At 37.0% G+C, this 13,290-nt stretch overlaps 1 protein-coding gene across 4 annotated transcripts in view; it reads right to left on the bottom strand.

The window, feature by feature from the left end:
- The window catches only part of SLC30A9 (solute carrier family 30 member 9), a 98,534-nt gene that overhangs the window by 20,768 nt on the left and 64,476 nt on the right, over positions 1-13,290 (bottom strand). For all 4 annotated transcript variants that reach the window (XM_045997503.1, XM_045997502.1, XM_045997501.1 and 1 more), the window contains 4 exons: positions 11,921-12,056; positions 8,659-8,698; positions 7,122-7,193; positions 6,562-6,669 (listed from right to left, as the gene is read on the bottom strand). In XM_045997503.1, coding sequence (XP_045853459.1) covers positions 6,562-6,669; positions 7,122-7,193; positions 8,659-8,698; positions 11,921-12,056 — 356 coding nt within the window. The remainder of the gene's footprint in view (positions 1-6,561; positions 6,670-7,121; positions 7,194-8,658; positions 8,699-11,920; positions 12,057-13,290) is intronic.

The raw sequence follows: 13,290 nt of genomic DNA on the forward strand, positions 1-13,290 counted from the left end.
AGTTGGAAAATATTTATTTCTTGGTATGTTATTTAATTTAAATGAATTAATTTAACTAATTAAAACAATGTAAAACTCTCAAAACAAAAATTTATTTAAGTTTGATTTGACTACTTTTTTTTTTTCCATTTTATTTATTTTTTCAGCGTAACAGTATTCATTCTTTTTGCACAACACCCAGTGCTCCATGCAAAACGTGCCCTCCCCATTACCCACCACCTGTTCCCCCAACCTCCCACCCCTGACCCTTCAAAACCCTCAGGTTGCCCCAACCTCCCACCCCTGACCCTTCAAAACCCTCAGGTTGTTTTTCAGAGTCCATAGTCTCTTATGGTTCGCCTCCCCTCCCCAATGTCCATAGCCCCCTCCCCCTCTCCCAATCCCACCTCCCCCCAGCAACCCCCAGTTTGTTTTGTGAGATTAAGAGTCATTTATGGTTTGTCTCCCTCCCAATCCCATCTTGTTTCATTTATTCTTCTCCTATCCCCCTACCCCCCATGTTGCTTCTCCATGTCCTCATATCAGGGAGATCATATGATAGTTGTCTTTCTCCGATTGACTTATTTCACTAAGCATGATACGCTCTAGTTCCATCCACGTCGTCGCAAATGGCAAGATTTCATTTCTTTTGATGGCTGCATAGTATTCCATTGTGTATATATACCACTTCTTCTTTATCCATTCATCTGTTGATGGACATCTAGGTTCTTTCCATAGTTTGGCTATTGTAGACATTGCTGCTATAAACATTCAGATACACGTGCCCCTTCGGATCACTATGTTTGTATCTTTAGGGTAAATACCCAGTAGTGCAATTGCTGGGTCATAGGGTAGTTCTATTTTCAACATTTTGAGGAACCTCCATGCTGTTTTCCAGAGTGGTTGCACCAGCTTGCATTCCCACCAACAGTGGAGGAGGGTTCCCCTTTCTCCACATCCTCTCCAGCATCTGTCATTTCCTGACTTGTTAATTTTAGCCATTCTGACTGGTGTGAGGTGATATCTCATTGTGGTTTTGATTTGTATTTCCCTGATGCCGAGTGACGTGGAGCACTTTTTCATGTGTCTGTTGGCCATCTGGATGTCTTCTTTGCAGAAATGTCTGTTCATGTCCTCTGCCCATTTCTTGATTGGATTGTTTGTTCTTTGGGTGTTGAGTTTGCTAAGTTCCTTATAGATTTTGGATACTAGCCCTTTATCTGATATGTCGTTTGCAAATATCTTCTCCCATTCTGTCAGTTGTCTTTTGGTTTTGTTAACTGTTTCCTTTGCTGTGCAAAAGCTTTTGATCTTGATGAAATCCCAATAGTTCATTTTTGCCCTCGCTTCCCTTGCCTTTGCCGTTGTTCCTAGGAAGATGTTGCTACGGCTGAGGTTGAAGAGGTTGCTGCCTGCATTCTCCTCAAGGATTTTGATGGATTCCTTTCTCACATTGAGGTCCTTCATCCATTTGGACTCTATTTTCGTGTGTGGTGTAAGGAAGTGGTCCAATTTCATTTTTCTGCATGTGGCTGTCCAATTTTCCCAGCACCATTTATTGAAGAGGCTGTCTTTTTTCCATTGGACATTCTTTCCTGCTTTGTCAAAGATTAGTTGACCATAGAGTTGAGGGTCGATTTCTGGGCTCTCTATTCTGTTCCACTGATCTATGTGTCTGTTTTTGTGCCAGTACCATGCTGTCTTGATGATGACAGCTTTGTAACAGAGCTTGAAGTCCGGAATTGTGATGCCACCAACGTTGGCTTTCTTTTTCAATATTCCTTTGGCTATTCGAGGTCTTTTCTGGTTCCATATAAATTTTAGGATTATTTGTTCCATTTCTTTGAAAAAAATGGATGGGATTTTGATAGGGATTGCATTAAATGTGTAGATTGCTTTAGGTAGCATAGACATTTTCACAATATTTATTCTTCCAATCCAGGAGCATGGAACATTTTTCCATTTTTTTGTGTCTTCCTCAATTTCTTTCATGAGTACTTTATAATTTTCTGTGTATAGATTCTTAGTCTCTTTGGTTAGGTTTATTCCTAGGTATCTTATAGTTTTGGGTACAATTGTAAATGGGATTGACTCCTTAATTTCTCTTTCTTCAGTCTTGTTGTTGGTGTACAGAAATGCAACTGATTTCTGTGCATTGATTTTATAACCTGACACTTTACTGAATTCCTGTACAAGTTCTAGCAGTTTTGGAGTGGAGTCTTTTGGGTTTTCCACATATAGTATCCTATCATCTGCGAAGAGTGATAGTTTGACTTCTTCTTTACCAATTTGGATGCCTTTAATTTCTTTTTGTTGTCTGATTGCTGAGGCTAGGACTTCTAGTACTATGTTGAATAGCAGTGGTGATAATGGACATCCCTGCCGTGTCCCTGACCTTAACGGAAAAGCTTTCAGTTTTTCTCCATTGAGAATGATATTTGCGGTGGGTTTTTCATAGATGGCTTTGATAATATTGAGGTATGTGCCCTCTATCCCTACACTTTGAAGAGTTTTGATCAGGAAGGGATGCTGTACTTTGTCAAATGCTTTTTCAGCATCTATTGAGAGTATCATATGGTTCTTGTTCTTTCTTTTATTAATGTGTTCTATCACATTGATTGATTTGCGGATGTTGAACCAACCCTGCAGCCCTGGAATAAATCCCACTTGATCGTGGTGAATAATCCTTTTAATGTACTGTTGAATCCTATTGGCTAGTATTTTGGCGAGAATTTTTGCGTCTGTGTTCATCAAGGATATTGGTCTGTAGTTCTCTTTTTTGGTGGGATCCTTGTCTGGTTTTGGGATCAAGGTGATGCTGGCCTCATAAAATGAGTTTGGAAGTTTTCCTTCCATTTCTATTTTTTGGAACAGTTTCAGGAGAATAGGAATTAGTTCTTCTTTAAATGTTTGGTAGAATTCCCCTGGGAAGCCGTCTGGCCCAGGGCTTTTGTTTGTTTGGAGATTTTTGATGACTGTTTCAATCTCCTTACTGGTTATGGGCCTGTTCAGGTTTTCTATTTCTTCCTGGTTCAGTTGTGGTAGTTTATATGTCTCTAGGAATACATCCATTTCTTCCAGATTGTCAAATTTGTTGGCGTAGAGTTGCTCATAGTATGTTCTTATAATTGTCTGTATTTCTTTGGTGTTAGTTGTGATCTCTCCTCTTTCATTCATGATTTTATTTATTTGGGTCCTTTCTCTTTTCTTTTGGATGAGTCTGGCCAGGGGTTTATCAATCTTATTGATTCTTTCAAAGAACCAGCTCCTAGTTTCATTGATTTTTTCTATTGTTTTTTTGGTTTCTATTTCATTGATTTCTGCTCTGATCTTTATGATTTCTCTTCTCCTGCTGGGTTTAGGGTTTCTTTCTTGTTCTTTCTCCAGCTCCTTTACGTGTAGGGTTAGGTTGTGTACTTGAGACCTTTCTTGTTTCTTGAGAAAGGCTTGTACCGCTATATATTTTCCTCTCAGGACTGCCTTTGCTGTGTCCCACAGATTTTGAACTGTTGTGTTTTCATTATCATTTGTTTCCATGAATTTTTTCAATTCTTCTTTAATTTCCTGGTTGACCCATTCATTCTTTAGAAGGATGCTGTTTAGTCTCCATGTATTTGGGTTCTTTCCAGCTTTCCTCTTGTGATTGAGTTCTAGCTTCAGAGCATTGTGGTCTGAAAATATGCAGGGAATGATCCTAATCTTTTGATACCGGTTGAGACTTGATTTGTGACCCAGGATGTGATCTATTCTGGAGAAGGTTCCATGTGCACTAGAGAAGAATGTGTATTCTGTTGCTTTGGGATGAAATGTTCTGAATATATCTGTGATGTCCATCTGGTCCAGTGTGTCATTTAAGGCCTTTATTTCCTTGTTGATCTTTTGCTTGGATGATCTGTCCATTTCAGTGAGGGGAGTGTTCAAGTCCCCTACTATTATTGTATTATTATTGATGTGTTTCTTTGATTTTGTTATTAATTGGTTGATATAGTTGGCTGCTCCCACGTTAGGGGCATAGATATTTAAAACTGTTAGATCTTGTTGGACAGACCCTTTGAGTAGGATATAGTGTCCTTCCTCATCTCTTATTATAGTCTTTGGCTTGAAATCTAATTGATCTGATATAAGGATTGCCACCCCAGCTTTCTTCTGATGCCCATTAGCATGGTAAATTGTTTTCCACCCCCTCACTTTAAATCTGGAGGTGTCTTCGCGTCTAAAATGAGTTTCTTGTAGGCAACATACTGATGGGTTTTGTTTTTTTATCCATTCTGATACCCTGTGTCTTTTGATTGGGGCATTTAGCCCATTAACATTCAGGGTAACTATTGAGAGATATGAATTTAGTGCCATTATTAGCTTGTAAGGTGACTGTTACTGTATATTGTCTCTGTACCTTTCTGATCTACTACTTTTAGGCTCTCTCTTTGCTTAGAGGACCCCTTTCAATATTTCCTGTAGAGCTGGTTTGGTGTTTGCAAATTCTTTCAGTTTTTGTTTGTCCTGGAAGCTTTTGATCTCTCCTTCTATTTTCAATGATAGCCTAGCTGGATAGAGTATTCTTGGCTGCATGTTTTTCTCGTTGAGTGCTCTGAATATATCATGCCAGCTCTTCCTGGCCTGCCAGGTCTCTGTGGATAAGTCTGCCACCAATCTAATATTTTTACCATTGTATGTTACAGACTTCTTTTCTCGGGCTGCTTTCAGGATTTTCTCTTTGTCACTAAGACTTGTAAATTTTACTATTAGGTGACGGGGTGTGGACCTATTCTTGTTGACTTTGAGGGGGGTTCTCTGCATCTCCTGGATTTTAATGCTTGTTCCCTTTGCCATATTAGGGAAATTCTCTCCAATGATTCTCTCCAATAGACCTTCTGCTCCCCTCTCTGTTTCTTCTTCTTCTGGAATCCCAATTATTCTAATGTTGTTTCGTCTTATGGTGTCACTTATCTCTCGAATTCTCCCCTCATGGTCCAGTAGCTGTTTGTCCCTCTTTTGCTCGGCTTCCTTATTCTCTGTCATTTGGTCTTCTATATCACTAATTCTTTCTTCTGCCTCATTTATCCTAGCAGTGAGAGCCTCCATTTTTGATTGCACCTCATTAATAGCTTTTTTGATTTCAACTTGGTTAGATTTTAGTTCTTTAATTTCTCCAGAAAGGGCTTTAATATCTCCAGAGAGGGTTTCTCTAATATCTTCCATGCCTTTTTCGAGCCTGGCTAGAATGTTCAGAATCATCATTCTGAACTCTTGATCTGACATATTACCAATGTCTGTGTTGATTAGGTCCCTAGCCTTCGGTATTGTCTCTTGTTCTTTTGTTTGTGGTGATTTTTTCCGCCTTGTCATTTTGTCCAGATAAGAGGATATGAAGGAGCAAATAAACTACTAAAAGGGTGGCAAAGACCCCGGAAAAATGCGCTGTAACCAAATGAGAAGAGACCCCAAATTGTGGGGGGGAGAAAGGGGATAAAAACAGGTTCTTTCAGAAAGTGGTTGATTTTCTGTTTCTAGAGTTGCTGTTCTTCTTCTCTTCGCTCTCCCGTTGGATTTTAGGTGTTTGCAATGTTTAGATAAGCTATCGAGCTGATCTCCTGCTACCTGATGTAGTCTCAGGCTGCTACTTCTCCGCCATCTTGGAAAATCCTGATTTGACTACTTTTATTATTATGCAAAGGAAAATAATCTATTAATAGATGACTTATTCATCAAGTGACATGTTCCTTAAGCCTAAAATTTTGCTAGGTAATAATCTGTCTAAGAAATGTCTAAAATGGTAAGGTCAACCAGAAAAACAGTCAGAACTTTTAGAAATATTCTGGATCACAGTGAATATCAGAGAATGCTGGTTTAGTCTTGAGATGTACATTCAAAATGAATAAGACTCATTCATATTTCAGATATTTTAAGAAACATGCAGAACTGTGGAAGCTCATCACCTACAATTACTTCAAATGTGCAAAGACAAACGGATAAGCATGGAAGAAGTTCCATTCCAAGAAATGGAGTCTTTTCATATCACATGGTTCTTTTGTTTTAGAACATAAAAATGATTTCTCTGTCTTCTCACTGGCCTATACTGAACTGTTCTGCAAAGTAACTAGCTACCAAAATGAGAATAAAATCAACTAGAGAGTCCGGGAAACAGGAAAGCAACAGCAGTTATTATTGGCACTAACAGTGGAAGACAAGTGAAGAAGAGCTACAATCTGTATTTATTTACACTTTTAGGGATTATTAAAGTTCTCTCCCATATATTAATAAACCTTCAAGGTCACTAGGCCAAATATTATCAATACTAATTAGGCTCAGAGTAGCTGCATAATTTATTAAGGCAAAGGTTTAGCACATAGAGAAATGCTCTAACAACAGCCTTCTTTATTTCAAACTAAGAAAATTTCTCAGAGAGAACTCTGAAGACTTTTACCATCTTATCTGTCTTATATAAATATGGGGTCAGCATGGAATTAGAATTGAACAATCTATTGGCTTAAAATTATTCAATGATATAAAAGAAAATACACACATATTAGAGAATTATTTAAGTAGTACAAATAAATCACCTGTAACTTAAGAAATATTTACCTGTTATAGAAGTAAGGCCCATGCATGTAGCTGCTATTGTCACTCCCAAGACCGCTGCAGTATCCTCCAGTAATATAACATTCGTACTAGGGTCACGACTTTCCATTACTTAATCATTTGGGTAGAGACAAGAAAAGAAACTTTCTGAATTCCTAATTTGATACTATCATGTAACATTTTAATAAGTATCTATCTAAAATTAAGATATAAATTAAGATAAAAAATGTATGAGATCCTGATTTTAAAAACCCTATTCAATGTAAACATAATTTATTGGTTTAAATGTTTGACAGTAACTGAAATTTAAAGTCAAATTACTTTCTCTGGTTATAAATGATATATAGAAAAACTGTAGTTCACTTCAGTTAAAATCCAAATATAAAGTATTCATGTTCATATCCCATTACATTTCTCTTTTTAAAAGAGATGATATATAAGAGCCACACAGAGAAGACATCAAGATATATTTTGTACTCCCCTATAAGGGAAAAGCAATAGTACTGGGCAATTTTAGAAAATAAAGGAGATGAAGTAAGGCACCTGGCTTCTAACATACATACCATATTTATAAAATGACATTCCTTTGGCCCGAGCACTCCTACGAAGTTCATTTACAGCAACAAGAAGTGTTGCTGAAAGAAAAGCATTCATATCCGTTAGAAAAAAAACTGCATGCCTCCAAATTTTAAAGACGGCATCTCAAAATAAATAGGTACAATGCTTTTAATGCCAGGGTTGTCAATAAAGGAAAGTTCTGCACTAACTAGTCATTATCAAGACTCCAATTATCATCAAAACAAAAGAAATCCCGTATTTCTAAACCATAATAATTTAAATATCATTACCACCACCTTAATGACCTTAATTTATTGGACAGCACTGGTTGGCAGGTACCACACTAAGCACACTTTTGATCCTTCCGACCTTTTGAGACAGTGGTGTTATCACCATTTTACACACTGTCAAAGATGAAGGGAACACAACATTGGAAATGACAATGTATGGGAAGTAAGCACACTATGAATACAGCAATGAATCAGGCAGTTTCCTACATGATGTAGTACTTTTTTTTTTTTTTTTAAAGATTTTATTTATTTACTTGACAGAGAGAGATCATAAGTAGGCAGAGAGGTAGTCAGAGAGAGTGAGAGGGAAGCAGGCTCCCTGCTGAGCAGAGAGCCCGATGTGGGACTCGATCCCAGGACCCTGAGATCATGACCTGAGCCGAAGGCAGCGGCTTAAACCACTGAGCCACCCAGGCGCCCCATGATGTAGTACTTCTCTGTCATAAAACCTGCTACAGCTGAAACCTGCAGAAACCTGGAAATATTTTATTGCAAAGAGACAGCTTTCCATGATTAACACTACTAAAACCTGATTTTTATTTATTTTTTAAAAAATTTTATTTATTTGTGAGAGAGCAAGAGTGAGCAAGAAAGAGAAACAGAACACAAACCAGGGGACAGGCAGAGGGAGAGAGAGAAGCAGACTCCCCACAGAGCAGGGAGCCCAATGCAGGGCTCAATCTCAGGATCCTGAGATCATGACCTGAGCCGAAGGCAACTGCTTAACTGAATGAGTCACCCAGGTGCCCCATTAAAACATGATTTTTAAAAATTCAATATATAGGTATGTTTTTAGGCTCCATTCCAAATGTTCTGAGGGTTATGATTAAGATACTCAAGAGCAGGGGCACCTGGGTGGCTCAGTGGGTTAAAGCCTCTGCCTTCAGCTCAGGTCATGATCCCAGGGTCCTGGGATGGAGCCCCACATCCGGCTCTCTGCTCAGCAGGGAGCCTGCTTCCTCCTCTCTCTCTGCCTGCCTCTCTGCCTACTTGTGATCTCTGTCTGTCAAATAAATAAATAAAATCTTTAAAAAAAAAAAAAAAGATACTCAAGAGCAAAATAACAGCTTTTTCCTTGCCCACATCCATTAGAGGAATAACATAGTACATTATACAAAGAATTTACTCCCTCAAAGTAGATTCCTATTTCCATAGTTTTTCTTTAATCAGTGGAATTTAGCAATTTATAAAAATGGACTGCTGAATATATATTACTAAATTAAGAATAAAGAGATACTGTAACAGTACATACCTCCTTCAGATGCTAATGATCCCGCTAAAATACAATAGGCCTAGAAAATAAGTATTAAAGTAAGGTGTAAGTTAATATTTCATTAGAGAATCACAATGATTCATGCATAAAGTTTATAATGTTTAAAATGAAACATAAATTTAAATCCTAGCCAGATAAGAATCATGATGGGAGACAGCTCAAATGAAGGCAAGGAAATAGATGGTATATCTTCATAAAAGGAAAAAAATAAAAGTTAAAAATCTGATGGTCATCTCATTTTTTAAGGCTTAGAAGAGTAACCTGTCCACTCTATAGAATGTTATACCATGACCTAAGTTAAATTCATAACAAAAGAGATGAAAAAATTAGTATAAAAATTTTTCTGAAGTTCAAAATGAACACAAACATTTGAAATCTGGGGTATGGATACAAGGATATAGGAAGATCCAGCCCCACAAACCATAGGAGACCCTTAATCTCAGGAAACAAACTGAGGGTTGCTGGGGGGATAGGGGAGAAGGGATAGGGTGGCTGGGTTATGGACATTGGAAAGGGTATGTGCTATGGTGAGTGCTGTGAAGTGTGTAAGACTGATGAATCATAGACCTGTACCCCTGAAGCAAATAATAATACATTATATGTTAATAAAATATAAATAAATAAATAAATAATCCTTTCCTCTCTGAAACTCAAAAAAGAAAGATCCATACCCGTAACTATGTAACTTCTGTTCTGGATTTTGTCTGGATGCCCAGTACCAATCCAGATTCAAAAAGATAAGCAGTTATAAATAGTGATCAATTTGGGATTACATCATCTTCCTCACAGTACCAGGACACACTTGAATTAAATAAAGATTCGCAAAAAAACTTTAAACCAAGAGACAACCTAGCAACTTGAATTTTTTAAAGTTTCAATGAAATTCAAACGAAACATATGTAGAATTTTCAGCATTATCATTTTGGAACCCTGCGTTTCCCTGAAATAGAAGTTTGGAAAATTCTGAACTTCTAATACTCTTATAATTCTGTTAAGGAAACTGAGATGTTCTAGGGCTATGTGATTTGCTTGAGTACACAGAAATGATACCAGGGTAAGAACTAGAATATAGGTTTTCCAGTCTCAATTCTAGGCTATCTCTACTGAATGTTACTGCCAACCTACAATATAATCTAAACAGCTTAACTGCCCAATAATTATTTTTAATCCTTTTATCTCCTTCCTGAAAGGATTTAAGACACAATTATCACCCAATAAAGGGAAACAGCATATCCCAGCAAAAGATTCCAATACCTAATAAACATAAACTGGTCTATGGTACATTGAATTTATTATTTATTAACTAAAAGTCATAGTCTTATGTAACCTCATTTAGCTGCAAAAAGACAGAAGAGCCCCTAGGAGCTTTTCTTTTCTTAACAGGCTTCACACCTATCATGGAGCCCAGCGTGAAGCTTGGACTCAGGACCCTGAGATCAAGACCTGAGCTGAGATCAAGAGTCAGATGCTTATGTGGCTGAGCTAGCCAGGCACCCTGAGCTTCCAGTAGGTTTAAAACTTACACGCAATTGAAAATTTAACTGATTTTCATTAACCACTTAGTCTCTGTGAAGTAATACAGATGAATACTATTAGAATGAGGTATCTATAAAGCGGCTGAACATTTTCAGAATGGAGGAAAAGATGTTCAATGAGATTCATTCCAATTGAGAACAAATGAGGGTATAAGTACTCCCACATTCCAAAATGAGATGCTACACCATCTCTTCAGGCTTTGCATAGAGAATACCCAAGCCTGGTTTTACAACTCCTAGCTCCATACCACTAACCCATGAGGAAGAGCTAAGGTTAAGGCTAAAAGTGAAGAATTCTTTGAAGAAAGCTATTAAGCCGTTAAGATTGTTCAGAAAGCTGGATGTGTGTCCCTAGTGTTTAGAAGAGAATACAGTGAACTATGCCTAATGCATATATAAAAATAAATTTACTGGCAAGTCTACTGATACAGATTGTGTCAACAGAGTAGATGATTACGTCTGAAAAAAAAAACCAAACAAACTGCACTCTCACTGAGAGGGTAATAAAGATGCCTGTTTTACCACACAGAGCCCAAAGAGAACTCTGAGTAAGAGTCTTTTGAAAAGAGATCAACTGCCCAAAGAGCCTTCTGGAAAATGCAAGGCAACCTCAGCAGAAAGAGTCTAGAAATACACCACAAGATGCAGAAGTTAAGAGGGGGTGCCACATGACCAATCTGTGCTTGTCAAAGGAGCTAGAGTCAGAATGGCCATGCAGGGTAATCTCCAAGAAGTTTCCATGAGAGAAAAAGGCAGCTTTAAGCATCCACAAAGGCCAGAGGAAACCAATGCAAAATGATGCTGGTGCCGGTAAAGTAGTACTTTTCTGCGTTCTGTCCCTACCTTTGATGCTGCCAGAGGCAAGCTCAGGAGTAAGAGAGAAGGGCAGACGCCCTAGCTAGGAAAATCTAGGTGACTATGCTCCCACCCTCCCATTCCCCCAGCACAAGCTTCCTACCTACGTGAGTGGAAAAAACATTTTAAGTACAACAATTCCAACTTATGACTATTTTGTGGCACTGGATATTTTAATTACTGACAGATTATTCTTGGGACTAAAAATGACAGAGATCTTCTTGTTCTTCAATATAACTTAAGAAATTAATGGAACTGCCCAAGATTTTAAGCCAGGAGTCAGTACTTAATGATTGTACATAAAGAGTTACTCTTTTTTTTTAAGATTTTCTTTTCTTTTATTTATTATTTTTTTTAAGATTTTATTTATTTGACAGAGAGAGATCACAAGTAGGCAGAGAGGCAGGCAGAGAGAGAGGAGAGAGCAGGCTCCCCACTGAGCAGAGAGCCCGATGCGGGGCTCGATCCCAGGACCCTGAGATCATGACCTGAGCCAAAGGCAGAGGCCTCAACCCACTGAGCCACCCAGGTGCCCCAAGATTTTATTTTTAAGTAATCTCTATACCCAACGTGGAGCTTGAGCCCACAGGCCTGAGATCAACAGTCACGCACTCCACCAACTAAGCCAGCCAGGTGCCCCTGTACCTATAGAGATACTCTTGTTTAACATCATTGAACTGTATGAATTTAGAGGTCATGTGTACTCATGTTCTAAAAAAGCTCAACTACAGACGCATAACCCTTAATTATAGTCAAAAAGGCATATGTTAGTCCCTTTCTTTAACATCAATATGACAAAGGCATTCTCCTGTACTTATATTACTTGAAAACTGAGGGGGAAAAAAGATTACCCATAGAAGGGATTCCATTGGTTGAGGATTAAGCAATCCCATGATTCCGTGGTACCAAGATAATCCTGCACCCATCATGAAAATACCAACACCACTAATTAGCGAAGCAATATAGCGCATATTTGAAAATCCATACCTGAAATATAGAAAAAAATATTCCACTTTACAAGAAATACACATCATTTTATAATATATGTTGAATAAGTCAATGAAAAAGAAAATCAAAAATTTCTTATAAAGGTGTTTATGGTTTTATATTAAAATAAGTATATCAGAGTTATATTAATATTGAAATGTAAGTATATCAAAGTTAAAATGTAACTTCAATCAGAACATAACATATAAAGGCAAAAAAACTGCAAGATCTTTGAAAATATAGAAAAACAGAGTGAATATGACTGAATTCAGACATTTGCTAATCCCTTTTCCATATAGTATGTTTTGATTAAATAGAGTCAATTTACTATTATGTATAAATACTGATAAAATTAATCTTTTAAAAAATGCATTCAGGTGTTGAATAAAGAGGATGACATTTAAATTACCCTGTAATATAGTTTCTAACTGAACATTTGGTCTTCTTGCCTATAATTAGATGTTGGATACCTGGGGCTGGTTCTGAATAGTTTAGCACACTATTAACTTCTAACTATTGTTATGAGGACTATGAGCTTCAGTTTTCTGGGTGTTTTTATGGCAAGTTTTTTTTTTTAAAGTCTCATTTATTTTTTAAGAATCTTTGGTCAATATGTGTATTATCTTATATTATTATATGTCTCAATAAAATACTGAGTTTTAAGAAGCTCAAAAACATGACATACTTTATGAGGAAAGCAATCACTCATTAATAAAAATATTTCCTGGGAAATTTACTCCCAAAGAGAAACTCTATGGCACCCTTCTGGCAGATGCAAATTTAAACAACAGGTCTTAATTAAAACTGCTTTTTTAAATTATTTTTGCAAATATGTAGTAATCTTGCCATAGTGAATTCTCAGTTTATAGATGTGAAAATGTTCTACTGCTTGATTTAAAAAATTTACTTTCTCTAAATGTTCCCCCAAAGTAATATAGGATATATATATTTATATTTATTTCAGTTAAAGTAAATTAAGACCTAAATTAAGTCCTATTACTTTCCTTCTCTATGTGTTTTCAAAAAATTGTAAGTTCTTACTGAAGATTTTAACTATGTAGATCTTCATCGTCCCATATTAGTCATCAGCCATATAACACTATTTAAATTTAAGTTAAACAATAAAAATTGAAATGTAGTTCTTTACACTAGCCACATTTCAAATGCTCAAAGGCCACATGTAGCTACTGTCAAACTGGAGAGATATAAAATATTTCTATCACTGTAGAAAATT

This window comes from Meles meles, chromosome 2 (genome assembly GCF_922984935.1).
Source record: "Meles meles chromosome 2, mMelMel3.1 paternal haplotype, whole genome shotgun sequence".
Lineage (NCBI taxonomy): Eukaryota > Metazoa > Chordata > Mammalia > Carnivora > Mustelidae > Meles > Meles meles.